Source organism: Branchiostoma lanceolatum, chromosome 9 (genome assembly GCF_035083965.1).
Source record: "Branchiostoma lanceolatum isolate klBraLanc5 chromosome 9, klBraLanc5.hap2, whole genome shotgun sequence".
Classification (NCBI taxonomy): Eukaryota; Metazoa; Chordata; class Leptocardii; order Amphioxiformes; family Branchiostomatidae; genus Branchiostoma; species Branchiostoma lanceolatum.
Genome location: NC_089730.1, coordinates 12221053 through 12247125, shown reverse-complemented (window position 1 = coordinate 12247125; position 26073 = coordinate 12221053). Strand labels below are relative to the sequence as shown.

Sequence of the window (26073 nt, the reverse complement as noted above, 5' to 3'; positions counted from 1 at the left end):
ACAGTGGACTAGTCCGTTACGTCGACAACAAAGATGGCGGACTTTTTCCGAGGAGGTGCGATATTTTATCCGTAAGTTGTCGTTTTCTCCGTTTGCGGGAGACCTTCACGCAGGAAGTAGTGTGCGTAATCTAGAATACAATAATCGTACCCAAGAAACGCACAAACTGTATATAAACAGAGAAGGACTGGGGTGCACCGCGCTGTTGAATCCATCGTAGTAGACCGCCCCCCTCCCCAACTGAACTTCTAGCGGACGACACATTTTTGCCCGTCTGCTAGAGAGATCTTCAACGACCTTTCCAGCCAGACCTTCTATATTTCCTTCATACGTTTTTAAACTGATATCACGATGCCCGGAAAGCCACTTCAGGGCTGGTTTACTAGTGTCTGGGACAGAGTCTGTGCCAAGGTGAACAAGGCGGTGGTTTTCTTAGACGGACCCTCGGCTGAAGTCTTACACTGGAGCGGAGGTGCTGCCAGGCTCTTCAAGGCCGGCGCCGTCAACGTCAAAGAGTTCTCATCTTTTGAGGTAATGTTTAAGGGTTAGCACTTCCTTCCTTCGGTTTTCTTTTGTCCCCGATCACAAATATTTCATGGAACAGCGTGTATGTTCAACCCAGCTCCTCAAGTAATCACAATTTCAACGTTGATTATCTTCCCAGCGATCTTTAATGATATGGTATCATACTCCACTTTTATTGATATCAATTGTTTCACATAGCCATCATTCTTCTTTGTCTGTCATTGAACTGGGATTTCTAAAGCGGAAGCATCTGTATCTAATCAGCCACCAATCTCATCTAGTCTTAACTGGGCAATTCAATTATCATTGATCCTCTGGCTGTTCTTTATCTTTTGAAGTGATGCGTGAAAGAAACAAGCCTTAATTAGGAACCTTACACTTCTCTAAAAACTTAGTTTAATCTAATCAGGGAGGTTATATAGTCTATATAACTTCCTTGATTTAATGTTCATTCTCACTAAACAAACAATTGAAGTTATAATTGAAAACTCTATATCCCAGTCTGCCAAAGAGGACCAGCCCAAGGCAGTGTTTGTCCTGACCTCGGTGCTGAAAGGCCAAGCCATGACTATCATCAGAGACATCATCACAGCTAGCCAGTTCCAGTACTGTGTGGTGGTGTGTACCGTTAACCACTACACACACCAGACTGTACATGGGGCGCAGGAGAGCGACAGCAGGGAGGTGTTTGACCAGTTTGAGGAGAAGATGTGTGAGTGGATGGGGAACATGGTAAGTGTCTGCATTTAAAATCTGTTAACTGGTAACAAGTTGCATGTACTAATATTTTTGTTTTTTCTAAGTTGCTACCAAACTAGCTGCAAGGGCTAGCTTGTGAGTTAGAAATAGGTTGAGGCCATCAGCCAGAGTCTTAGCAAAACCCTAGTAATTACCAGCAAAGCCTTTTCTCATCAATGATGAGAGTGATGTGTTCTTGAACATGCTCAAGGTGAGGCACAAATTATGATGACTAACATCCCCTTCAAGAGATCAGAACATCTAACGTTACCTGTTAACGGTTCCTTCAATACAAATTTATTTTCTGCCGACCAAATCAATGGTTGAAGCAAATATTTGGGGCAGCCAACATCCAAATCAATTGAAAATATAGACTCATGTTCCTTTGTTGTGTTTGACAGTTTGACTTTAGGTCATCACTTAGATAGAATATGACAAGCAATGTGTGTATTTTGTTCACAACTGCAAACTTTTTCCTCTGTTGCAGAACTACACAGCAGAGGTGTTGTACGAGCCTGTGAGTTTTGCCCCCATCTGTCCCAGCCTGTTCACCACACCAGCCTACTCCTCCATGTTCCCCCTCACACCATCAGACATGGACAGTATCAGGCAGATGAGAATAGCAAGGGTGAGTTCTACAAAATGTACATGTAACTGGACATAAATTTAACTATGGACAACATCCTGTGCTGTAAAAGTACTACTAGTATTAGTTCAAAAGTATTTGGTAAAAAATCATTGGTTTGAAAGGTAGAAAGAGACTGATGAGTATAAAATAAAAAATATAAAAAACTTATAGACAGCTTAATTTTTACTGTTTAAAGTTAGCAAAGACATTAAAGATATAATGCTATAGAAAATATGTGTCTCTTAAGTATTATGCATGTGTTATTTTTGTTTTCAACGGTGGCTCATTTTGTCCTCAATGGTGGCTCATCTTTCCCACAGGGTGAGGCTGTTGGTGAGGACTCTATGAAGATTGATTTCAGCCATCTGTCTACAGATCTGCAGATATGGATCAAGGTAATTCTTTGTCTTAATTAAGACTCTTAAACTATAAGAGGGACACCTGCTGAGTCACTTTGCACTTCTTAAAAATGTAGATACATTAGTCGTCTATTTTATTGATCAATCTTACCACTGTAACACTCACTCACATTTTGAAACTTGACTTGACATCATTTACCCAACCATACCCCAGGTCTTTGTTTGATTTGTACTGAAACAGTTTATTTCATCACTGATAGTTCAATATTTATTTATTCTTTTTATCTTAAGGTTTATATCCCTACTTATCCCATGCATTGTTTTTGAACCCAGATGCTTGCCTCCAACATCAGCAGCCTGTTTGAAGGGTTGAATATAAGAGAAGACTGTTACGCTGTTGGTCCCTTCAGCAGGGTCATCGCTTCTGAGCTGGCAAGTCTCAACTCGGCCAAGAACAGGAGAAAAGTAGGTGTAGCAGGATTATTTGTATGCATCAGTACCTTATGTTATTTCAAAATGTTTGTACACACTTGAGCTGTAGACTGAAAATCTGCTTTGCAACAGTATCAAACCAAAACAGCTCGTTCTTGACTTTATTTTGTCATGTTTTTAGATGCATTTTAGTGCTGCAATGTTAGAATGTACCTACAGATCAATAAAACTACGTAATGGCTAAAAGTAGTGACCATTTTAGTTTTAAGGTTTACATGTTGTGTATCTTATGAAAATTTTAGTATTTCTATGGTGCCCTTTGGTTTTGTTGTTAGTTGCTTCCAGGACCTCAAGTTTCAATGTAAATACATGTAAGATGAGAAGTACAACTCTTTCAGCTGCCAAGAATTGTTCTCCAAATAAACATAAGAAGTGTTGATTGTTGACAAAAAGAACTCACCCTTGTACCCCCACAGACAGCAGCCAACAAAGCCTCCATCCTGTTTGTGGACAGAAGTCTGGACATGGTGGGTCCGTGTGGTCACCAGACGGACTCCCTCGCCGACAAGGTCATCACACTGTTGCCACGGTTACAGGGTCACACTGTGGACGTAGCCATCAACATGACCAGCCTGCTGTCTAAGGGAGCGTGAGTACAACACCCTTGTCGTGTTGCTCCATGCCATACCATTATAACCTTTTAGACTTTTAATTGGAAAAGATTATTGAAGGAAAATACAAATACGAAAGTAGCACGGTGCAGTCACATCCTCTTGTTTGCTTACTTCAAGTACTTAAAAGAAGAAGTTACATTTTCCCTTGCACTTCAAAAATGGTGAAATATTGCAAGGAAAACATTGATCTTGATGAAAATTGTTGAAGTATGACACAGTAAATGGTAGAACAGAAATGTAGATGTTAATTTTGCTGCTGTAGTTACTTTGTTAACTTTGTTGATCAGAATTTGTTTTGCCCCTTCCAGTCAGCTGTATCCCCAGTTGATCTGCCCAGGCACCCTTAGCCATGCAGACTCTGGTTCACAGGCCCTACTCAACTCATTTGTCACACTCAAACAAAAGGTACACTACTGCCATGGGTTCTGTACATCTCTTTGGTTTGTTTCTCCACTGTGTATGTTTTGTATATTGCATTGTATTGTATCTGTGTTTATGAAACTTGAAAGACTGTTCAAGGAGCGGAGGCATATCTAAGTTAACTCAATAAACAGCATTGAGACATTGTGTCTGTACGTTTTGAACTGCAGACAATGAAAGCCTGTGTTTGAATAGCCAACTTTTACTGAGGATGTAATAGTTTATGTCTGTTATTTGCAGGAGTGCCTGATGGATGTGAACAGGCACCTGGTGGATGTGGCCACCCAAGAGAAGCTACTAGTCAGCCTCCCCACCAAACCTGGCAGGCTGGGGGCCCAGCAGCTGGAGGGACATCTCAAACTCTTCAGGTAATCTCAACCAGGCTTAACATCCACAGTAACTTTTTAGTATTTAGATTCAATGAACAGTTGTATAAGAATTAAAGACATTTTGACATATGGCCAAATTGCAAATGATAGACGAGCTCGAGCCTCTAAGCTGCCTTTCTTATGAATTACATTGTTTTGAAGGAATGAAAGTGTATATTTCATATATATGCATGTGTCTTTCCCTAGAGAACCTAACAAACTGGTGTGTTACACCTAATGGCGGTTATACCGACTATATAGATACAGGTACAGCACCAGAGCCTTTGTACAGCATGTAAGTGTACTTACTGTAAGCTGACCATTACAGACCCTGAACCACCCTTACTACCTTCACACTGAGGAGTTACTGTAGTTAAAACACATGTCCTTACAGAGAACCTGACAGCACATGGCCTTTATACAGCATGCAGGTGTACTTCAGCTGGCCATGGCAGCTGTACAGACCCTGAACCACCCTCACTACCCTCACACTGAGGAGTTACTGTAGTTAACACACATGTCCTTACAGGGAACCTGACAGCACCAGAGCATTTGTACAGCATGCTGGCGTACTTCAGCTGGCCATGGCAGCTGTGCAGACCCTGAACCACCCTCACTACCCTCACACTGAGGAGTTACTCAGTCTGGAGAAGACTCTGATGCAGAACGCTGGAGACCAGGACTGTCCTACAGCACTACATCAGCTTACTCAACTATTACAGGTAAAGGAGCTATGTAAGCATCAATCAAACGTTGTGCTCTAACAATCGATTGTGTCTTTCCTAAGTGTGAAATGTTTATTTCAGGCATGCAAAGTACATTTTTTGTACAATAGAAATGTTTGTGTTAGATAGTGATTAATTTGCAAGCAATTATATCAATGACCTCTTCTCTCACTTCATTTTTCATCTGTCCTACATCTACTAGCTAATTTCCTAGTACATTTATGAGATGTTTCAGAATCTATGTTTCTATTTATATCAATACAGCTGTCACATTACCAGTATACCATGATTGTATCACTTGTATGTAATGTATAGTGCCTTTGCTGAGTGACGTTATTTGTCCTGTAGGAGAGAGAAGAGTCTAAAGGCAAAGATGACCGGTCCAGAAGACAGAGGTGTAGTGTGGAGGATGTCCTGGCTCTGCTGGTGTTTGTGTACTCACTGTTGGGGGAGGAACATGTGGGGACAGCAGAGGAGGAGGGCAGGCTGAGGGTAAGGAGAATAGGGCTGTGATTAAACACTGCACTCTGAGTTTAATTATGTTTTTTTTTGCAAAGTATAATCCTTAGATAGAAAACCTAAACTAACAGGACTGAGTGTGTCATTCTTTGTCTCAGCTGACTCAGTAATAATCATAGTTCTTGAAAAAGACAATAAAGTCGAAACCGGTCGAATACCAGTCTCCTAGCTGTCATTTTCCCAAGAACTACAAAATCAGTAATAATCATAGTTGTTACTTTTTACCATGCCCTTATCTCTCATCCCCAAAACTCACATGATGACAGGGGATGACTGGGTGTATCTCTTCAGTATGTGCAAACAATGCCATGTACTTGTAACCATACCGTAACATCTTCATTCCCTTAAACAAATGTGACATTTCTGTCCCACACACACTGCCATCCAAAGGACTACCTGGTCAACCCTTCTGATGAGGAAGAGCTAAAGGTTGGACCTGATACATGACAGTTTTACTCAAATGACTCATGACATTACTTCAATCATCTAAATGTTTCAAGGAAATCCTAATCCAAATCTACATTGTCAAACTAAAGACAAACAGAGATCATAATCCCAATCTACAACAGTACAAACTAAAGGAAAACATAGTGGCAAAAAGAGATGAAACTGACAATCAATGAACAGTCATATTTTGATGACTATCGATCCATTGTACCTCAAAATTACATTTGAATCATTGCAATCTTTGCTATAATTGTTTGACAATCATTATCTGACAAGTAAAACAACACTGTCACTGGTTTCTTTTGTATCCAAACAACAACAATTACTACTACATGTACATAGACACTTTCACTATCAGGGTACTTAACTTAATGTAAGTAAAGAAATTATTATTATCTAAAGTTTTCTTGTTTTTTCTTTCTAGGAAACAATGATACATGCCATCCTGTCACAAACACACCTGTCACCAGAGTTACAGTCATTAGGTAAGTCATTTTGACGTGGGTGCTGCTGTTTTCTGGTCATGATGTTAGAAAATTGTGTCTGCAAATAGTTATTGTCATACATTCCATAGGCTGCTCTGGTGATACTTTGCCTGTTCATGTATCAGAATATGAATCCCCAGGCTGGATTGTAGCTATTTATTTGTGTCTGTATGTGTATTTGGATTCATTACAATGTCAGCCATTATATTCCTTTTTATCCAGTTGGTGAGAACACCACAGAAGACAGAATACGAAGTGTCATCAATGATGTGTTCGTGAAGTTGAAGGGACTTGGTAGGGCCAGGACTGGACTCCAACAGTTTGGGTAAGTTGCTGTACCTATACATGTATATCTATGCTTATTATATAGGTATAGAGCTATCTAGAGTACTGTAATTCTAAATTTGTTAACTGTACCTTAATTCTAGCTGATTTAACGGTCACTAGTCAACAGCTAAAATTTGATCACTAATAGTTGAGACAGTAATGTTTGTTCCCACCATTAAAATTAAGTGCTGTGACCTCCATTTTCCCAAAACCGCTATATTTTCCTGCCGCTATATTAAAGTGATTTACAGTAATTTGATCAAAGGCAACAGCATCTCTTGATGCTGTCATGAACAGTTAGGATCGTCCATTGGCCACACAAATATTGTACCCATCCTATTCTCTTCATTCCTGGAATTACTCACAGTGGAATGTACAGTGTGCCTACTTGATCTCACACCTATGTTCTTTCCCCATGTCTGTGTTTACCCCTTACAGTGTGACCCATGTGGTCTCAAACCTATGTTTCTCTCCCCAGGTCTGTGTTTACCCCTGGCAGTGTGACCCAGGTGGCGTCCTACCGACCCCTGGTGAGACAGCTGATGGAACAGATCTTCCACCCAGACAAACCCGACATTCCAGACATAGAACACCTGTCTTCAGGTCTAACCGACCTGCTCAAGAGCGGCTTCAGGTAAGTTGTGACTCACCAGGTGTTGAAATTGTGTGTTAGTGATTAAACAGTCATCGACTGTTGACATGAAAATCTGCTAGAGGCTACCTGTGCTTGAACTTCAAAAACAATGTCAAACAGTCATACCCCTGAGCAAGGTAGTTGTTGTTGTTGTTGATACAGAATAATATGTACTACATACTTATGTGGGATTCATTCTATGATAGATGCATCACCTGTCTCTTAGTGGTCATTGCTTATTTAGAAAAATTAGAGAGAAGGCAACAATGGATTACTTTTGAATACTGATACCTATGTTTACCAGAGTCTCAAGAACATCTATTCATTAAAGTGTCTGAACCATTTTTTAAAAGTACATTGTACCATTTTTCAAAAAAAACAAAATTTTCAGAAAATCTGTCCTGAACTCATTGAAAGTTCAAAGTCAAAAAGTAAAAAGTACACTCAGCCATTCAATGTCACTTATTAGTTGTAACTACACCTTTTTGTCCCCCAGGATGTTCATGAGTGTGTCGAAGCCCCGCCCCAGTGACCACGCCCTGCTGCTGGTGTATGTAGTGGGCGGGGTGACGTGTCAGGAGGTCCGACTCATCAGGGAGGCAGTGGCAGCTGCGAAGACTGAGACGGAGGTAAGCTGCAGTTCTGCTTTCGTCATTGTAATCAATACACAGATGTAGGACAGAACACACAAAAATTAGCGCATCAAATTGCAATGCACAAACTTTTTGTGTTGGAACAAAGTTTTTTTATCTCTTTACTATGTTAACTACCAACATAGATACTTCCATACAGATATGTTTATGATACACCAAGTGCCCATCACCTGAATGTTTGAGCTTGTTTCTTGTCACCTCTACAGTTTGGAATGTTCTAACAAAGCATGGACTTGTAAAAGTATTGGGACCATGCAGGTGAAGGCTGATTGTAGTGAAGCACAGTTTTCTGCTAGAAGTGGTAGCCCACCTTTCATTAAGAGTGTCTGATGTTCCGACCTTGTATATTGAATTACTTTGTTTTTGCATGGTTTAACCGATGTTCTTATTGCATGTTTCCAGGTTGTTGTAGGCAGTACCAGACTACTGAAGCCCTCAGATGTGGTTCACCAAGTCTTGTGTCAGAACAACCTGTTCCCAGACCTGGGGCTGTGATAACTACATCTGTGATAACTACATCTGTGATAACTACATCTGTGATAACTACATCTGTGATAACTACATCTGTGATAACTACATCTGTGATAACTACATCTGTGATAACTACGTCTGTCTACTACTATGAACATCAACAACAGTGTGAACTTCTAAGATATTCTACTTGTCCCTAATCATGTGATATTTGGAAAAAACGATAAGAGATCCTTGTCCCTGAGAAAATACTTGATGTCAAGGTCCAACCTTTTTCTGGTACTTTAGTAATCAGTAATGGACTATCTAATATAATGTATGATATGTACATGTACCTTTGGAATATGCACATAATGAACTTCTCAAATCATGACCAGCATGAAGTAAGATGTAAATATTATAATGGTTGATTTACACTTTTTCATTGTATGTGATTATGATATTGTATGTTGATGTAACAGATGTAGTTTAGCTTTGCCGTCCAACCCTTTTATAACTTAACTTAGAAATACTGAAGTCAAGTTAGGATAGTGCATATGTGGGGTAGATTTGAATTTCAAATCTTGGTACCTGTAGCTTTAGTTAGTAACTTGGAAAGTTGCTTTCAGATGAAAAATTAGAACATTTAGGCCCAAGAATACAAGCAGCTTGCATGGGTAAAACTTGCACTATCTTACACAGAGGAAAATATTAAGTAGCCAGCACAGGCAAAAGATACATGTACTATCAAACCAAATTGTAACTAGGTGTGCTGAACTGCCTTACCAATTCTCCAAAGGTTACCAGTCATCTAAGGCTAGGCTATGTTATTGTGTTGTGTAAAGAGGAGTGATTGAGTGCCAGAATTGTGCCATCAACACATTACTAGACCTGGGCACTTAAATGTCAGAAAGTTCAGGTTTCAGTATCTAAACATTGCCTATTGCAGGATTTGTGTGGCATCATTAGATAACCTCAACAGTTTGTCTAAAAAGATATAATGAAACATCAATACTGGTACTTTCCATACATTCATCTGTTGTACAAAGGCATAACGAAGCATATCCAAAACACTAGAGATTTAACCCTCATTACAATTGTATATATACACAAGTTGTGTGCCATTTTGTATGTAATTCACAAAGACTGACATGCCTTGATGTGAAAACTGACAATCTATTAAGTGTGTTCTACATGTATTTTAGAATACTCAATGCTGTACAGTAAACTGAACCAATGTTGTATGTAAGAACGTTTACTTACAGATTACAACATTCTAGCCAAGGCTACCTTTATTAGATATGTTGACCAGTATCATACTGATAAACATAATATTCAGTTACCTATACGAGCAAACGCTGTTTTGTTTACATCCAGGGTATTCAAAGACTGGTGCCTACCAGGATGTCAGCAGATTAGATTACTAATTGACATTTAGATTAGCAGATCAAATTAGTGATTAATATGTAAATTAATATTTTGCTTTATGCCTGCCACTGCATCACCATGACATCATTGTGAGTGCTCGTATGGCTATTGGATCTGTATTGTCCAATGAACGGTACTACTGTACGTGTGAAAATTTGAAGTGATTTCTCCGCACTTGTGTTACCAGATGTGTGATATTGTATTGATGACCAAGCTACTAAGTATTTATTTTTTCAGTTATGTTCGTTGATGCCACAGAACGGTTAGCACAAAGCTATGTGCCATTGTTGCAGGAGTAACGTACATCATATGATAGCCAATCGTATTCTGTACAAGGTCCCAGTCTCATGATAACAACCCTGAAGTCGCTCTGTGTGAAAAACTGCTTTTCAAGAATCTCAATAAAATCAGCAGGTTTGAAGAGTTCCTAGCAGTTTTTTTGAGTGTGCTTTTTTTATAGATTTTGCGGCAATTCTCAACACATAGTTGTAATGGCTTTATACAGGGTAATCATGATATTTTGACAAGTGAACTATAAACCCAAGCCATATAATGCTCAAAGATGAGTATATAAGAATAGCTATTTTTCAATTAAAATTGGCACAGTATAAGGGTTATTATGTATAGATTGCATATGATAATGTGTATGTACATACCCATGTTGTTAAAGCATGTAACAATACATGACTTGAATATCAAATGTTTCATCACTTAAGAACGTACAGAGTTATAGGACACCACAGCTTCAGTAATCATCTGAAGGATATATTCTTTCCAGAAGAAACCAATTACGCATGTTCAACATTTTTATCAGTTTGGTGGGACAGGCTGAAAATAGGCATGGCATGTCATCCAATGTAAAAGAAAAACAGTTTGAAATTTTCCTCTAGATGCTACCAAAAAAGATTGATTTCTCTTGTGTCATGTATGGAAGACTGGGCCGTGACTTAAAAGCTTGAAGTATGGCCCTATGTAACCCGCCAGAACTAACTCAAAATGAGGTGAGTTCACCCCAAACCAACATGCCATTAAGGTGTATTATCATAATTTACCCAAATGGCTATGTCTGCTCTAGATTAAGTGATATATCGGAGCAAGACAACAACAGGCATGATTGTTGTACGTAAAAACAGTATACTATATATATTCTTCATTTCAAAGATTCCAAATATATATAAATTAACCCGTATATCGGGGAGGAATCAAACGTACCTTTTCAAACGTTTCAGCTGTTGGACCACTAATGAAAATTCTACAGAGCTACTCTGGGCTTCAGGCAAGATAATTTCGAGTTATGTCGTTCCTTGCTTGCAATGGAACGACAGAATCCCCCTTGTGGGGAAGATGCCATCCCAAGTGGGCTGGCATGTGCGAGCCTTGGGCGGCTGAGCTGAGCTGCCCTATGGCTTAGGAGACCACTAGTTCTCTGTCTGGGAACTTAGTGTCTCAAAAAACTAGGGCCCTCCGTGGGCCCCTTAAGGCCGGTCTGGTCACGCCAGGCTGTGTCGCAAGACGTCACGTAACACGATGTCACATTATGTCAGAATTACACTGAAAAAACACAAATATTGTAAAAATTTCGTCGTTATAAGTTCATTTTCCCACAATTTCCCAGACTCTTCTTGCCCTCCCCTCAATACAAGGTTTAATATTGACTAAAATTCAAATTTGTTCTTGCAAACCCGTGTTTGGTTTCCCCAACCCCACCTGCACCCCCGCAAATCTTTAAACTACCTTAAGAGCGAGCATCTTTCGTTCGTGGTTTGGACACCAAAAAGGCCATTTGGGTAAATTATGTTCATGAACACCTGTAACACAGGTGAGTGTAATTAATCTGAATGTGATAATTGACTTATTGAGAAACTATGAAGACTAGTCAGGACATCTATCAATCAATTTGATCGTAGGCGAACTACGGAGGCCCAGTAGCTGACGTGAGGATACAAAAATACATTTAAGCAAAAACAAAGAAACATTTCAAAGAAAAGTATTCTTTATTCAATACTTTAGACATAAACAAGAATAAAATGTAATAAAAACATATTTACTGAATCTCATTCTGTCATAAATGCTACTACCAGAAATCTGACAAAGGAACAACGTCCAAAGTGTACATTGAAACGAACTCTCTTGTGCTTATAACGTAATGCATTCACACTATGACTTAAGATATAAAAACAAACCTTATTTCAGTTAACAGTAAATATTTTGTTATTTGTAACGCTTCTACACCTCAACATCCAAAAGTTTACTGAATACAGACAAGTTGATTACAGATGCATGCAAAGCATTGCCGCCTTGCGAGGTTTCTAACAATAATAGCAGAACGGATAACTCTATTTACAATAAGATACAAAATATATTCATTTATTTATCTATTTATTTAACACATCATTCTCTCACTGACTTATTGTAATCTTTTAGATATGCAGATATGCACATGATTTACTTATGAAAGTTTTCCTTTATTAACTAGTACAAACTGACTTGTCACTCTACACTATGATTCATACCAATTTAAGACTACACTACTTCCACAGGATGTATATTTCACTTGTGGTCCAGACACAAAATAGACCATTTGGGTAAATTATGTTGATGAGCTTCTGTAACACAGGTGGTCGTCATTAAGGTTGAATATATCTATTATTATTCTGGTAAATCGTGAAGATTTTGCAGTACTTCTTTACAGCATTTTCCATAAGAAATAATGACAGATATATTTTTACCGTATGAAGCTCATGGGAATTTATTTTACAGTTGTATCTATGCTTTCACATCTGTGAAATGGACTTCGATGAGCTTCTGCACTGGTTCCCGCAGCAAGAGGAAGATGTTGGCTCTGTGATTCTTTGAACTTCTGCACCGGTCCCCCCAGCAGAAGGAAGATGCCGGCTCTGGCCGTGGGTTCACCCAGACAAGCTCGGCGACCAGCACTGCAGAAACTGGGGAAAGGAACTATAACTCACCTTACCTAGTTTTATACATCATTTACTACTGACATTACACAATAATTAAACATTAAACATCCGTGGCACCTTCACGACCAGATGATTATGATAGAACAATAACAACAACAGTAGAAGAACAACAAACTCCTCTCCCCTGCCTCATAATATATTTACGAAACGAGCCAGTAACGGTTCTGGTGTTAAAAAGGCGCCGCACATCCTTGAAACGTAAAGGCGGACAACCACAAATCGTTCTAAACATACAAAATAAGACATCCACAGCAAACATTGAATTAGCATTGCATAACTCTCGACACCGGAACAACAAGATACGTACCTGCATACCTGGTCCTCCAAACTTGCACCGAAAAGCCGCGGAATCGAGAAATCCTGTCTGAGACGTGCACAGGTTACACACGTCTGCGGACTCACCTGGGCTTAATTCGTTCAATTCAGCTGTATGAAAATTAGTGCACGTTTCGTTAGATGATAGTGGTAAAAAAAGCGTCCTCTATTAATCGGGTGCAGTACTGCAGTGCTATTGCATTGGCGTGCTGGAAGTCTACGGTAGTGCTGCACTAATGTACCTGATTAATAGAGGTCGCTTTTGATCGATGCATGCTGTCCTTGAAATTGATTTCACTAGTATATTCGGGCCAAATGGTTTCAACTGTCAGGTTTGCTTTGTTTGTTTCATTAGGACCTCCATTTAATAGTGTTACATAAAATTTCACACTATTCTACAGCTGAAGTCGAGTCCTGGAGGTCGTTAGAGGCAAGATCTCGTGGTTCTGCCACTACGAACGTGACAATTACATTTACTCTCTTCTTAAAAATGATATTTCCTCTCGAATTTCCCTGGTTATGGCGTTCAGCGCACCTCTAGTAATTTCAAATAGTTCCAGGAGCAATACTGGCAGGGTCTGTCCATGGTGATGAAATGTCTCCACTTCATAAGTCAGTTTCAAGGTCAGTACTGATTTGGCCAAAGCTTCTTTTATTCTTTAACTCCTATATCTAGTACTTGCTATGGTTTTCTTATACTCACTGTAGAGTAAGATGCCCACTTCTGTGTTTATGGTGTGTGCTTGAAATCATCTCTGTTACAGGACTTCACTGACCTTTATTTACCAACCCAACATATATCTGTTGAACCAGTTTGTTTCAACGTATCTTACTTTTGTACAATGATCAAGCCACCCTCATCAATGTCAACACAACAAAACGCTATTGCAACAGTATTAAAAAAAAACAAGTTTAATTCTTGATTTGACATGAGCGATCTACATGTAAATACAGAAAATCACAAATACAGCATGTATGGCACTAAATATGAAGCCTGTTTTACATGAGTGTGAAAATAGATTCACTCCATAAGAAAATAGCTTACCACAAAACCAGTTTTCTATTGTATTGTTAACAGCTGCAAGTAACGTGATGAATGAATGTAAACATCATCTTTCCTAGATTAAATTGTTCTTCAAGAGTCTTGCAGAATGTTCCCTAGAAAAAAGCCTAAACATATGAACAAATTTCACTTGTTCTTGAACCACGGAGTTGCCACCAATATGATATTGAGAAAGTTCTGTTGAAAAACACACACCAGCACCAGAAATGTTCTACACTGGGGATTAGCAAAGTCAAGCCTCTAGATTGTAATAAGAAAAAGCATAAGAATATTCACAGCAGCTGCATATACAAGAAAGAAAAGGGATCATGACACTTCACAGCAAGGTATCAACATACAAATACATGTAAAGATGGTACTGCTTTTACATAAATCACTTATAATCATAAGGTTTTCTCACTTGGTAATATACTAGTACTGGTCATAACTAATACATGAATTTTCTAACATACATACGTGTTCTAAAACACATCGCATTTGACATGACAAAGAAAAATTGTTAAGATATTCACCAGTATAATTTTGCACCTGTGCTATTTTGAAAACATTTCTTAGCAAAGAGCTATAACGTTATGCTTTCTTTTCAAAGACACACTTCAAGCAAAGGGGAACAGATTCTAGTTACAGGAATTGCAAAATAAGGAATAATCATTTTCTAATACTTTTATAAAAATGCACATTTTGGGCCTTAAAGAATGATGTAAAGTCAACTATGTAGCAATGGAAGAAAGAAGTACTGTACTTTCAATTACTGTTTCATGAGCACACCTTACTGAAATCTACATGAAAGACTCTTTCTGCTCAAATTAAGAAATGCATAATAAGTGAAGGCTGACATATAGTGTACAGTGGACAGTCATTTCCCCAAAACTTACATATGAACAAAAATATAGTATTCTTAGAATAATGTCAAGTGAAAAATAGCACCATATAATCATGAGGTGATAACAGTTTTCACCATACACGATGTTGTTTTGAGGTTCTTTAATACAAGGCAGGTAAATGCCATAAAATACAACAAATTTTCCTTAAGACTAAATTCATTAACAAAGTACACTGCAGCCAGAAGATATATATATATATATAACTTTCTCGAGTGACAGTGGGTATAATTCAAGGGGTCTACTTTTACTTAAGTAGCTTTATTTCTTTTTGGTATAAGAGTACACTAAGATTTTTTCGTCATTTTCTCTTCCATAGCAAAGGCATAAGTCACTCAAATACCTATCTCTCTACTATTGGAAGCAAACTTGGCCGACTGAAAAGCCAAACTCTTGTCCGTTTTCGTCCAACTCGAACACACCAAAGTCTCTGACTGGAACACATTCTGTGGCCGTTGTGTTGATTTCTATAACTGTCAGGTCCAGCTGGGGTGAGCCAAACTAGAACAAAAATGATTCACATGTTGGTTATAAAGTTGACTTATTCCATGGTAAAATCCAGTCAAAGACAGAACTTAAAGCTTGATAAAGTGAGTAATCAAATAAAAGTTACATTATTATTAACAATGAATGAAAAGTCCATTCTAAACAACTTTTGGGCCTGTGAGATCTCGAGAAGCTACAGTTGGAGGAATTTATCAAAAGCAAAATTAGGTGATTGACCCCCTTATCAACTTTTAACCCTTTCCTGCTATGGGTTCCTTAACTCAATAATATTTCTATTGGCTTCAGCAAGTCAGCAACTCAGCATGTAGAGAGTTAAATGAAAGTGAGTGAGTGAGTGAGCAAGACAAAGGGTGGGATGGGAAAGAATGGGTGAATTAAACAAATAAGAGCCATCACTCGGCATATTTCGAAAGATTTTAACATCACTTAGAAGGACCTGTAGAAGTGCAGGTGCAAGTGATCTGTACTGACCTGGCAGCCATCATATATAGTCTTTACACCAGGGGTTCCGTAGGTCAGCACGTTTTCATTGTTGGACCGGAGTCGTACCGCCTGGTCGTAGCCGTCGGTGTTCCAGTTGTACCACGCCACCGCTGATGAGCACTCGAACGTGAAGGTCTGTGTTGCGCGTGTGCTCATGGCCTGGATGTAGTTCAACTGGATGGGGTCACCTTCGTACTGAATCTGGTCAAACAGAAAAATCAAACAAAATTGTGATACAGTATTTTACAGCATGGACATTTAATGTCAAACCTGGTCTCAGCAACCACTCAAGTGACAAGTGGTTGTTTGGCCTGATGATTGGTACATGGTAATAGGCTTATGCAAGTAGATGTGATGTGATACTAAGCTACAATGACAGAATAAGGAAAGATTGATTATTGACAGGAACAGGCCATTGCTTGGTAAACTGGGGCTGGTAAGATACCCCTAAGTCAGTCCTTTTGATGGCTACCCGGCCCGCCCCCGTTTGACTGTATATTGCAAGTCTTGAAAAGCAGTCTTTTTGTCTTCTTTTCAATAATTGACAGCAAATTGTGCAAATAAGCAAACTGAAAAGTGACATTATAACAAATTAAGGACGATAGTAATAATTAGATGGTAACTTCAAGGTGTTACATCTAACATTTTCATGAACAAATATGTTGACTGTCAAGCATCACTTTTGTTAACTAGCTTTTTCAAACTAGGCTCGTGTACTGCCTTCTGCTTCCAAAATGACAACAAAATAAGTCTGTAAAGTCTGTTCCTGTCAACTTACTTCAAATCCACCTTCTGTCTCACTGAACCAGGTGAAGTTGTCAAACTTGTGTGGACTTCTTGGGGACTGAAAAAAAAATCAAAGACAAACAAAATCATGACTTCAAGTTAGAGACATATTTAATTGATACAATCAAATGTTTGTGATTTGTTAATATCGCTTAATGACATTTTTTTTTTGCTTCAGATTCAAGAACAAACTGGCATACCATAATGTTGTTACTTCAACCATAATGCAAATATGACATGTATGCATTAGACCAGTCATTATGTCATGCGACAAGTTGCTAAAATAAATCCCAATCAAATTTTGTTGTGGGAAGTACAGAAAAGAGAAATTCTGCGGCTTGCTTAGAAATTTAGTCTTATATACACTAATACAGTGTGAATATATATATATATATTTTTGCACTTTTCACCAATACAAGTTTCCTATGTATTACTACAGTTAACTGTACCTCCTTTCCCCTTCTACCTGGAGGAAACAAAGTTCCCATGAAAATAGAAAAATAACCAGTAATCAGAAAAGTCAGATCTCCACTCACGGCCAGGGTGCTGTTGGTGGGCTGGAAGCAGGTCAGTCCTCCAGCTGTGAAGTTACAGAAGGCCTGGAACGCATTCTCCAGGCAGCCTCCGTCTGGGTCGATGAAGTAATAACCTAACAGCACAGGAAATCACAGGTGAAGTACTACAAAGTTTCTTCATTTTGTTGGTAAGGACTTTTTGTGCATACACACATGCACACACATACGGACGGATGCAAGCACACATACATACACACACACACACACACACACACACATGTACTGTGACACGCACACACACATGCATGTTACGTATACGTACATACACATACACACATGCATGCAAAAGTTACATACATACATATACACATACAACATACATACACACGTCACATACATACATACACACACACACACACACACACACACACACACACACACAAACACACACACGCACACACATACTCACCATCCTTCAGTCCTGGCTGTGCTAACATCAGGTCTCTACATGTGGTGGCCGGGTACTCAGCTGTACCCCAAGGCCCGTTGATAATGGTCTTCATAATCCCCTGTAACCTGTCCGTCTCTTCTTCAAAGTAGTCTGTCCACTCAGCTACTTCTAGCCTACTGATGAGCTGAAACAAATATCATACAGATACAGGGTATGATAACACATTAGCAGAAGTTAAACAATATTATAAAGAAGAATAGAGCTTGCAAAAGCTGGCGTATTATGCTGAAGGGTGGTTACCGGGGTACCGGCTACACAGATTAAGAAGTTGTCTACTCACAATCATCTAAATTCAATATATGGTAAAGTTTAGAACTTCAAGGAAAATTACAAGGAAGAACATGGTTACCTTTTTAAGATGATCTATATCTGTTGATGGAGAGAAAACCTCTTTCACAACCCCATTCTCTTCTCCAAATCCACTGGTGGTGCCTAAACAATGGTAAGCAAAATGAATAAGATAATTGCAGCTATAATAGTATGAGGTACAAGATGAGCTGATTGTACCTTCAGCAATAAGAACTAGAGTTCCACGACCTCATACCTTCGCCAAATGATTTTAACCTTTATGACTGACGTATTTTGGAGTGTTTCTCATCAATCATAAATCATACCAGTTGATCGTCTTCAGCCAAATAACAGAAGTTGTCCAAAGAATGAGCTTATCAAAGAAGGATATGCTAACATTTATCATCAATTATGCAAATGAGGTCCTTATTAGCATAATTTGATTCAACGATGTTCACATTCACATAACTTTCAAATGCCACAAGTATGAAATTGCCATCATTTACAGTATGTAATTATAGTAGTTTCTCATGACTTATGCAAATTACACCTACAATTGCATATTTTCTATCTATTAACATTCTTCTCTTCCTCAGTTACAAATGTCACATATTTGGATAGTCATATCATGGTACACAGCGGTCTTTTGAAATTGTCTCATTAGTTATGCATCATGCAAAGCATCACGTAAGCTATCTACATACCAAATATCAAGACCATCCATTAAGCCCATCTTGAGTTATAGTATTTTCTCATTAATTATGCAAATGAGGTCTTCATTTGCATAGTTGATATGTATTAATATTTCTCTCCTCCTCAATTACATATGTCACATGTTTGAGAGTCCTATCATGGAATTTGGCGGTTGTATAAACTTTCCTCATTAATTATGCAAATTACATACTTATTTGCATAACAAGTATCTAATCATGTACATCATCACTCAAGCTATCTACTTACCAAAAATCAAAACCATCCATCAAGCCCATCTGGAGTTATAGTATTTTCTCATTTATTATGCAAATGAGGTCATCATTTGCATAGTTGATATCTACTAATATTTCTCTCCTCCTCAGTTACATACATGTATGTCACAAGTTTGAGAGTCCAATTATGGAATTTGGCGAATGTCCAAATTTTCCTCATTAATTATGCAAATTAGATACTTATTTGCATAATAAGTACCTAATCATGTACATCATCACTCAAGCTTAGACTTCGCAATTTGACCCTCTCTCCGTAGCCAACTCCCTTCAAACATTTGACTGTATTTGGCCAATTTCTACTATTTTCCCAGCGACCGGGGGAGACTGGTAGAGTAGTGTCCAAAGAGCTATCTACCACTCAAAAATCAGGACCATAGCATGTCCAGAACACGAGATATCCAAACAGGAAGTTCTGCTGCAGTACCGTAACAAGCCGCTAGGGGACCCAAAATCTAATCATTTCTAAGTCTCATCAAGACCTACCCACCTACCAAATATCAACACAATCCATCCAAGCCTTCTCGAGTTATGCTGTACGTTACAAACAAATACACAAACGCTACCCTCAGCATAACCTTCTCGGCGAAGGTAAATATCCAGTCAGGAATCACTTAGAGTCTATGGAATATCATGCAGTCTAAGTAACCGTTTCTGTTTATTTGCGATCAAACAGAAGAGAACATTTAATAGATTTTAAAGAGGAACACAGGGATAAAAGTTTTCATTGTTCTTGTGCAGGTGCAAATTCATGAAAAAAATCACAGTACACCTTACAAATACGTTGATGAAAGTTAATCATCCAGGTAGTAAGTTACTGTCTGAAACGACTGACTGTTTCAAAATTCTATCCAGTTGCTTGAGTAACTATTTTTGGCACACCTTACAAATAGTTCACTTCCCTCAATTGCAACCTACACTGTTCTACTGCCAACCAAATGCAAATTTGGTGGAAAATGCGACCTCAGCAGGTAGAGGGTTAGCCAGTTACTAACTTTACCTGTTCCTCCAGTCACAAAGACAGATCCGCCTCCACCCGTTGTGAAGGTCCCATCGGATCCCCCCGTTCCTGTCACAAACACAGTTTCCCCCGTGCCGGTCGGAACTGTTCGAGACCCTCCGTTCTGGTTGAAGGCCTCGGCAGGGTACCCATTCCCACCCACTGTCTGTGAGGAGGAGCCTCCTGTCTGGTTACTCACAGACCCTGACTGTCCTGTCAGGTCAAGGAAGTGGCGAAATGTCAAACTTATACCAAGCAAGGTTGTACATATTTTCATTACAGTCCATCCCCATGTTGTTTTGGTCAGAGAAGTTCCAAAGTAACTTAATCTGAAAAAACATTTCCCCACCAAGCTTAACAACTTCTTTCCATAGGCATTGGTAGTTAACTTTGAGTTCATTGTTCGCCACGTTTGTGACAACTAGGACATATTCTCTCACTTAGCCTGAAGTGATTTTGTAATTTCAGGGAAGCTGTTATGAGAAGGTGTCAGCATTGTCCAAGGTAGCACTTCACATTTCTTTGGAAGATTAGAAGATGGAGGACAGGAAAACTGGTGAAAATCAAAGCCTGTCCATATGCAACTCGTAAGATTTAATACTGTCAGGTCTTACCCACTACAACCATGCCCAAGCCCAAGAGCCTGGCCTCCCCAGTCATGTTCAGGAACTTGCCAATAGACATCATCTGTTCATCTCCTGCCAGCACTGTGCCATTGGGGAAGATTTTGGTTCCAGAGGACACATTGAATTTTCTGAAACAAGACATGAGCTCTATTATAGGTACACACTTGAACAAATTCTAAAACAAATAATGTGCAGGATAGGTGTGAAATACCATGATAGAGCTTCTGTAGTGATCCCAAAAAATGGTGGGATGTCCCTCAGTTGGTCAAACAAACACTTGAAGTATTCAGTCAAGCAGTCTATAATTTGTTTTGTACATTGTTGCTTAGTGTTTGATTACAATTCGACATACATGTACATGTATAACAATGATACCTCGTAGATCCAGTTTCAGCATCAAACAAAATGGCTGCACCATCCACGACACGAATGAGGAAGGTGTTGGTTCCATTACTGATGCTGAGGGTCGCTCCTGAGGAGAAAAGATGTCAACATAAGGACAATTTCATAAAAAAATTATTTGTTCAGATACGCATGATAGTATTTAGTTCTTATGTTGTACTTCCACCAAACAGTGTCATATTGGGTTCAACACAACACAGACATAGAATTGAAATACAGACTGTTGTAACATCACTTAAAACATGAACAATGCCACCACACCACCAAAATATCAGTTTCAAGCTATCTTTCCATAATCATTAGTCACTGTACTAACAAATGCTCAAGAATTTTGACTTGCCTTCTGACACGTTGTAGCCTGTGGCCTTGTACAAGTCCATGTCCAGTTCTTGTATACTTTCTGTAACTTCTCTCCCAGTCTCTCCCCCAGTTATCTAAGGAAGGGAACAAACATCTTCAAATAACGAACATTTGTACACAGTCAACCATATCTACGAGGTTATACACTATTTGTTCATAATATCATTATAAATCCTGGAACAAACTAACTCCTTAATGTTACATTTCGAAAATGTAGCTTAGATAAGCACTCAATATTCATTATCCGACATATTTTCTTTCATTTCAGTTACCAAGCTGGTGCCATGTTACACATATCTGTACCATGAGTCATCAAAAGCTGCAACAGAGTTGCCCCATGTGATGTCTGCAAACAAGCAGAAGCTTAAGACATCCAAGCTTCTGCCTTTGGCGTGATAGCTGTCTGGAAACCTTTAAAAGCAGGGATTAACGGTACTTATAGTGTCTCTGTGCCCATGCACCAAAGCATCAATTCTTCTGTGAGGGACAAGAGATAAGGGAGAATAAGAGTTTGCCTCAGCACAGCCTCTGAGTGAACATTAAGAAACCAGCCAAGAAGCTAAAGGGGTGGTGCCATGATCCCAAGTAGCTGGGGAGCTTATTCTGCTTATAAGAGGGACAACAGAAAAGCAGGTAAGCTTTTATTTTGTTGTCAACCTTAAAAGTACTATGTACAGTACAGCTCAAAGTACAGCTCATGCTGACTTAACAGCAGGGAGATACATGGGTGTTGCTAGAGTCAAAGAGTCAGCAATTGCTGAGAAGCTCATTCTTCTTAAGGGGCCAGAGACAAGTGAAGATTTGTAATTACTGTAGTTTGCCTTAGTGCACTGATCATTCTGACTTAAAAACAGGAAGGAATGGGGATGCTGCTACATGTATAGCCATATGAAGCCTGAAGTTGCTGGGAAGAGTTGATATGTTCAAAGGGAACAGTCTGCTCCGTCAAAGCAGATATGCAGTCAGAGTGAAGTCAGGGATGCCTACCACTTCCTCTCCAATGATAGGATTGTAGAGTGAGGTCGAGCCTGGTATCTACAGTGGGAAGTGAGGTATGAAAGTCCATGAAGTCAACACAAAGATGAATCAAGGGTGTGACTCGAGGGAGACTTACAACTGCTTGAGTTAAAGTTAAACACAGTATTTGTGAATACCGCACATAACTGTTACATGATTAACATTTTGTGATTAAGGAAAGTTAAAAGGTTGATAAAAACATTATACTACCTTTAATCTAAATCTAATGACACTGATTTGAGATGTGGATAGTAGCAACACATAAAAGCTTTGGAGGAAACCTTGCTAAAAGATAACTGGGTAACAAAATATCCTTTTCATATCCTCTGATGCAGTAGAAACATATTTGCCCATCACTGTTTTATCTATGATACATTTTGATATGATAGCACCACTACAAATATATCATCATTGTCTAAGAGTGCAGAAAATATATGATGCCAAGGAGTACAAACTCTCTTCCATTAACTAACATGTAACATCAGTCATTTGTTACAAGGCACGTAAACTGCCATAGATTCTGCCCTGCCTTCCAAAGATTCATTATCACAACAGGCGGTTTGCAGACATACTAGTACATGTATATAGAGAGGATGATACATGTGCAACTGCCCAGACATTGCTTAGAGTACATAGTTTTCTGGGAAGCATGAAAAGCAGTGTTGGATGTGCATTATCCACCAGTAGAAAGTATCATCTGCTGAATAAAAGTAAGACAATGATTTTTTTGAAAAATTAAATTTTCAGATGAATAAATTTTTAGATGATGTAAGAATTGCTTAATAAAAGCATCAAGCAGGAAAAGTTTTTTAAAGATTTCACATTCATGGATGAATCAGTGAAGATGGATAAGGAGATGTAAGAACACCATCGGCCACCTCTCCTCTATGTGAAGTCTGGACTGGACAGAGGTTGCACATGGCCAGAAGAATGACCAAAGGCAGGTGATTGGCCACCCTCAAGCTCAAGAGGAGAGTTAGTATCAATCACCTGAGGCTGACCGTTTTCAGGGGGAAAAGTATAGTTGGTGATCTGGACATAGGCAGGAGACTGCCCATAGTCTGAGTTTGGAGGCTGAAGAGAGAAAAAAACTTCATGCATGTATGATGACAAGATGTAGTATTACATTTGAACTACAGAACTAAATGCTTAAGGTGCACAATGAAAAGTAAGCTGTGCAATATTTGGAACACTGATGGAAGGAAACAACCATTTCAGATAGGAACATTGATTCAAACACAATCTAATCAAACAAACATTATCATCCTTCTGCTTGACCACCATTCTATGAAAATGATCTGAAAAGTACAGGGTACACAATCATATGTTCACAACATGTGAAAAAATGCCACTCCTTCTCCTGAATAAAGATGCCGCCAACAAAAATATTCCTATTATTTTATCTGGTTTGCCTGAAGATAAAAGTAACAGACAAACTGAGAATCATAAGTCACACAAAAACTGTACAACACTGTTGCTGTGTACAGACAAATCAAGTCAAGAAGACACAATAAGTACTGACCGGAGCACCTCCACCTGCACCTCCGCCTGCACCTGGGAAGCCGCCACCAGTGAAGAAAGTAGTTCCTGGTGGACCCTGGGATATAGGAGATGTGTAAGTTGTAAATCTTTGTCTGTAGTTTTAAAAAGCAGCCACATCGAGTCTGCCCTGGTGTGGACCGCTGTAAAATATTACCTCCAGAACTTTTAGTTTTGAGGAAACAATGCCATGATTGTTCCTGTTCAACAGTGAGCTTTTCAATTGCAGACCAACATGAAAGATTGCAACAACAGGATCTACCACATCAGGAACTTGCATGTTAGTAGCTAAACTTCGAAAAACAAAATTCATAGAATCAAATGAAAAATCATTATTGTTAACTTACCCTGTCCCCAGCAGGACCCTGTGTATAAAAGATAATGGCACTGATTAGTCAATATTAAGTTCATTTTATCCAATCACGTAATGTTTCTGCAAAATCATTGTTGTTTTCATTGTTCTGTAAAAAAACCCAGGAATTATCAAATATATACTAATACTTACACTACCTTAATCATTCTTTACATTCTCAGCACATAAGAGATTAAAGCAGTGTTTCTTTTTACTTGACCTATTACACCGTACATAAGCATATAGGCAGGGGCATAAAGATATAATGAATTGGGACAAAAATACCATGCATGTGATAGTTTTGAATGGCAATTTCTACAGTAAAGCTTACAAAGTAAATTGATTGCCTGGCCCATATGAGAAGATAATCAATGTAGACTTACAGGTGGGCCTGGAATGCCAGGGGGACCAGGAGCTCCCTGTTTCATTGTTCAGGTAGAATAGAACATTGTCAACTGTTAGTATAAAACTACAAATATAGATAACTTAGATGGCATAAAAAAAACACATTCATATTCAGTACATTAGGAATAGAATAGATTATAACAGTAACTGTTACTGAACTTTCAGGCTGCGATCTTCAAACTGGTATTACACATAGTTTGATGTAACAACAAAATATATACTCACAATGATGCCTTTGGGGCCCTGGTGAGAAAAAAGCAAGTGACCATGTCAGGTGTTTAATGTCTGGTTGAACATGTGACATCATTGTTTCAATAGTATGAACTGGGAATCACAAAAAAAAGGAAGAAAGAAATAGCGATGGTAAAAAAAATGTTTAAACTCACCCGTGGGCCGATATCACCCTAGACAATGGTGGAAGAAAATAAAGAAACACCTGTCATATTAAGTTTCTCTCCAAACTGTTTTCCAAGCGTTGTCTTCAAACTTTAGAAAGCTGTATGATATCATGATTGCTTGAAAGTATAGTATATTGTTCTTTGTTCCACCTACTCATCTTAATATGTTAAACCAAAAGATGTTTGAAAAGGGGAACAGAGTTACAGTAACTGTAGATTATACAATGTAGCAGTGTGCGAGATTCTGCAAAAACAAAAACAATTGTCTCACCTTTCTGCCCAGTTTGCCTGTTACTCCTGGTGGTCCTACTGGTCCACTATCACCCTGCAATGGAAAACATCATTAGGATTATGAATTAGAGGTTTGTCATGTATCTGGATGCTACAGAAAACATTCAAGGAAATCAAAGTTGTAATTTACACTACCATGTGTAAACAGTTTCGAACTACTAGGCATCATTTGCTGCAACAAGTTATACTGTAGAAGAGGAAGCGAAAGTCTCAATTCAGCATTATAAAGATCCGGCGAAAATCTAAGTTCACTCACAGGTTCTCCCGGAAAACCAGCCCGTCCAATGTCACCTCTCCTGCCATCTGGGCCCTGCAAAGTCAAACACAAAACTTTCCATTAAAACTGCCTCTTCTTTCACTATAGTTGGAAAAAAAAACAGATAGAATTTCAAATGAACATTAGTCAAAATAATCATCAACATGATTAAGTTGTTGAATCGTAGATGCTTCAAAGTGTTAATCATGTCAAGAAATATGCTTCAAAGAACTGCACCCTTTGTCCAGGTGGTCCAATTGGTCCAGTGAGACCCATCAGTCCCTGGTCTCCCTGTATAGAAG

At 38.8% G+C, this 26073-nt stretch overlaps 2 protein-coding genes across 3 annotated transcripts in view; one reads left to right on the top strand and one right to left on the bottom strand.

Moving 5' to 3' along the window:
- On the top strand, positions 1–10238 carry LOC136442243 (sec1 family domain-containing protein 2-like). Of its 2 annotated transcripts, XM_066439001.1 has the most exons (16): positions 1–531; positions 1027–1257; positions 1751–1891; positions 2212–2286; positions 2584–2715; positions 3159–3331; positions 3665–3761; positions 4017–4144; positions 4674–4866; positions 5218–5361; positions 5779–5817; positions 6260–6320; positions 6543–6645; positions 7126–7281; positions 7778–7910; positions 8337–10238. In XM_066439001.1, exons 1-16 carry the CDS (start codon positions 352–354, stop codon positions 8427–8429), a joined length of 2079 nt encoding a protein of 692 aa, XP_066295098.1. In that variant the 5' UTR covers positions 1–351; the 3' UTR covers positions 8430–10238. The 2 variants fall into 2 exon arrangements, with proteins under 2 accessions (XP_066295098.1, XP_066295099.1); XM_066439002.1 differs by lacking the exon at positions 5779–5817 and having other exon boundaries at positions 2–531.
- Positions 10239–14004: 3766 nt separating this feature from the next.
- LOC136442607 (collagen alpha-1(I) chain-like) overlaps positions 14005–26073 on the bottom strand; it is a 77384-nt gene continuing 65315 nt past the window's right edge. The window contains exons 63-80 of the mRNA XM_066439552.1: positions 26009–26062; positions 25772–25825; positions 25496–25549; positions 25213–25230; positions 25052–25069; positions 24805–24840; positions 24417–24434; positions 24053–24127; positions 21494–21587; positions 21127–21223; positions 20740–20879; positions 20126–20338; positions 18204–18286; positions 17813–17978; positions 17365–17477; positions 16821–16886; positions 16031–16243; positions 14005–15553 (exon numbers count right to left, since the gene is read on the bottom strand). Of these exons, the coding sequence (XP_066295649.1) occupies positions 15407–15553; positions 16031–16243; positions 16821–16886; positions 17365–17477; positions 17813–17978; positions 18204–18286; positions 20126–20338; positions 20740–20879; positions 21127–21223; positions 21494–21587; positions 24053–24127; positions 24417–24434; positions 24805–24840; positions 25052–25069; positions 25213–25230; positions 25496–25549; positions 25772–25825; positions 26009–26062 (1659 nt within the window). The 3' untranslated portion in view covers positions 14005–15406. The remainder of the gene's footprint in view (positions 15554–16030; positions 16244–16820; positions 16887–17364; positions 17478–17812; positions 17979–18203; positions 18287–20125; positions 20339–20739; positions 20880–21126; positions 21224–21493; positions 21588–24052; positions 24128–24416; positions 24435–24804; positions 24841–25051; positions 25070–25212; positions 25231–25495; positions 25550–25771; positions 25826–26008; positions 26063–26073) is intronic.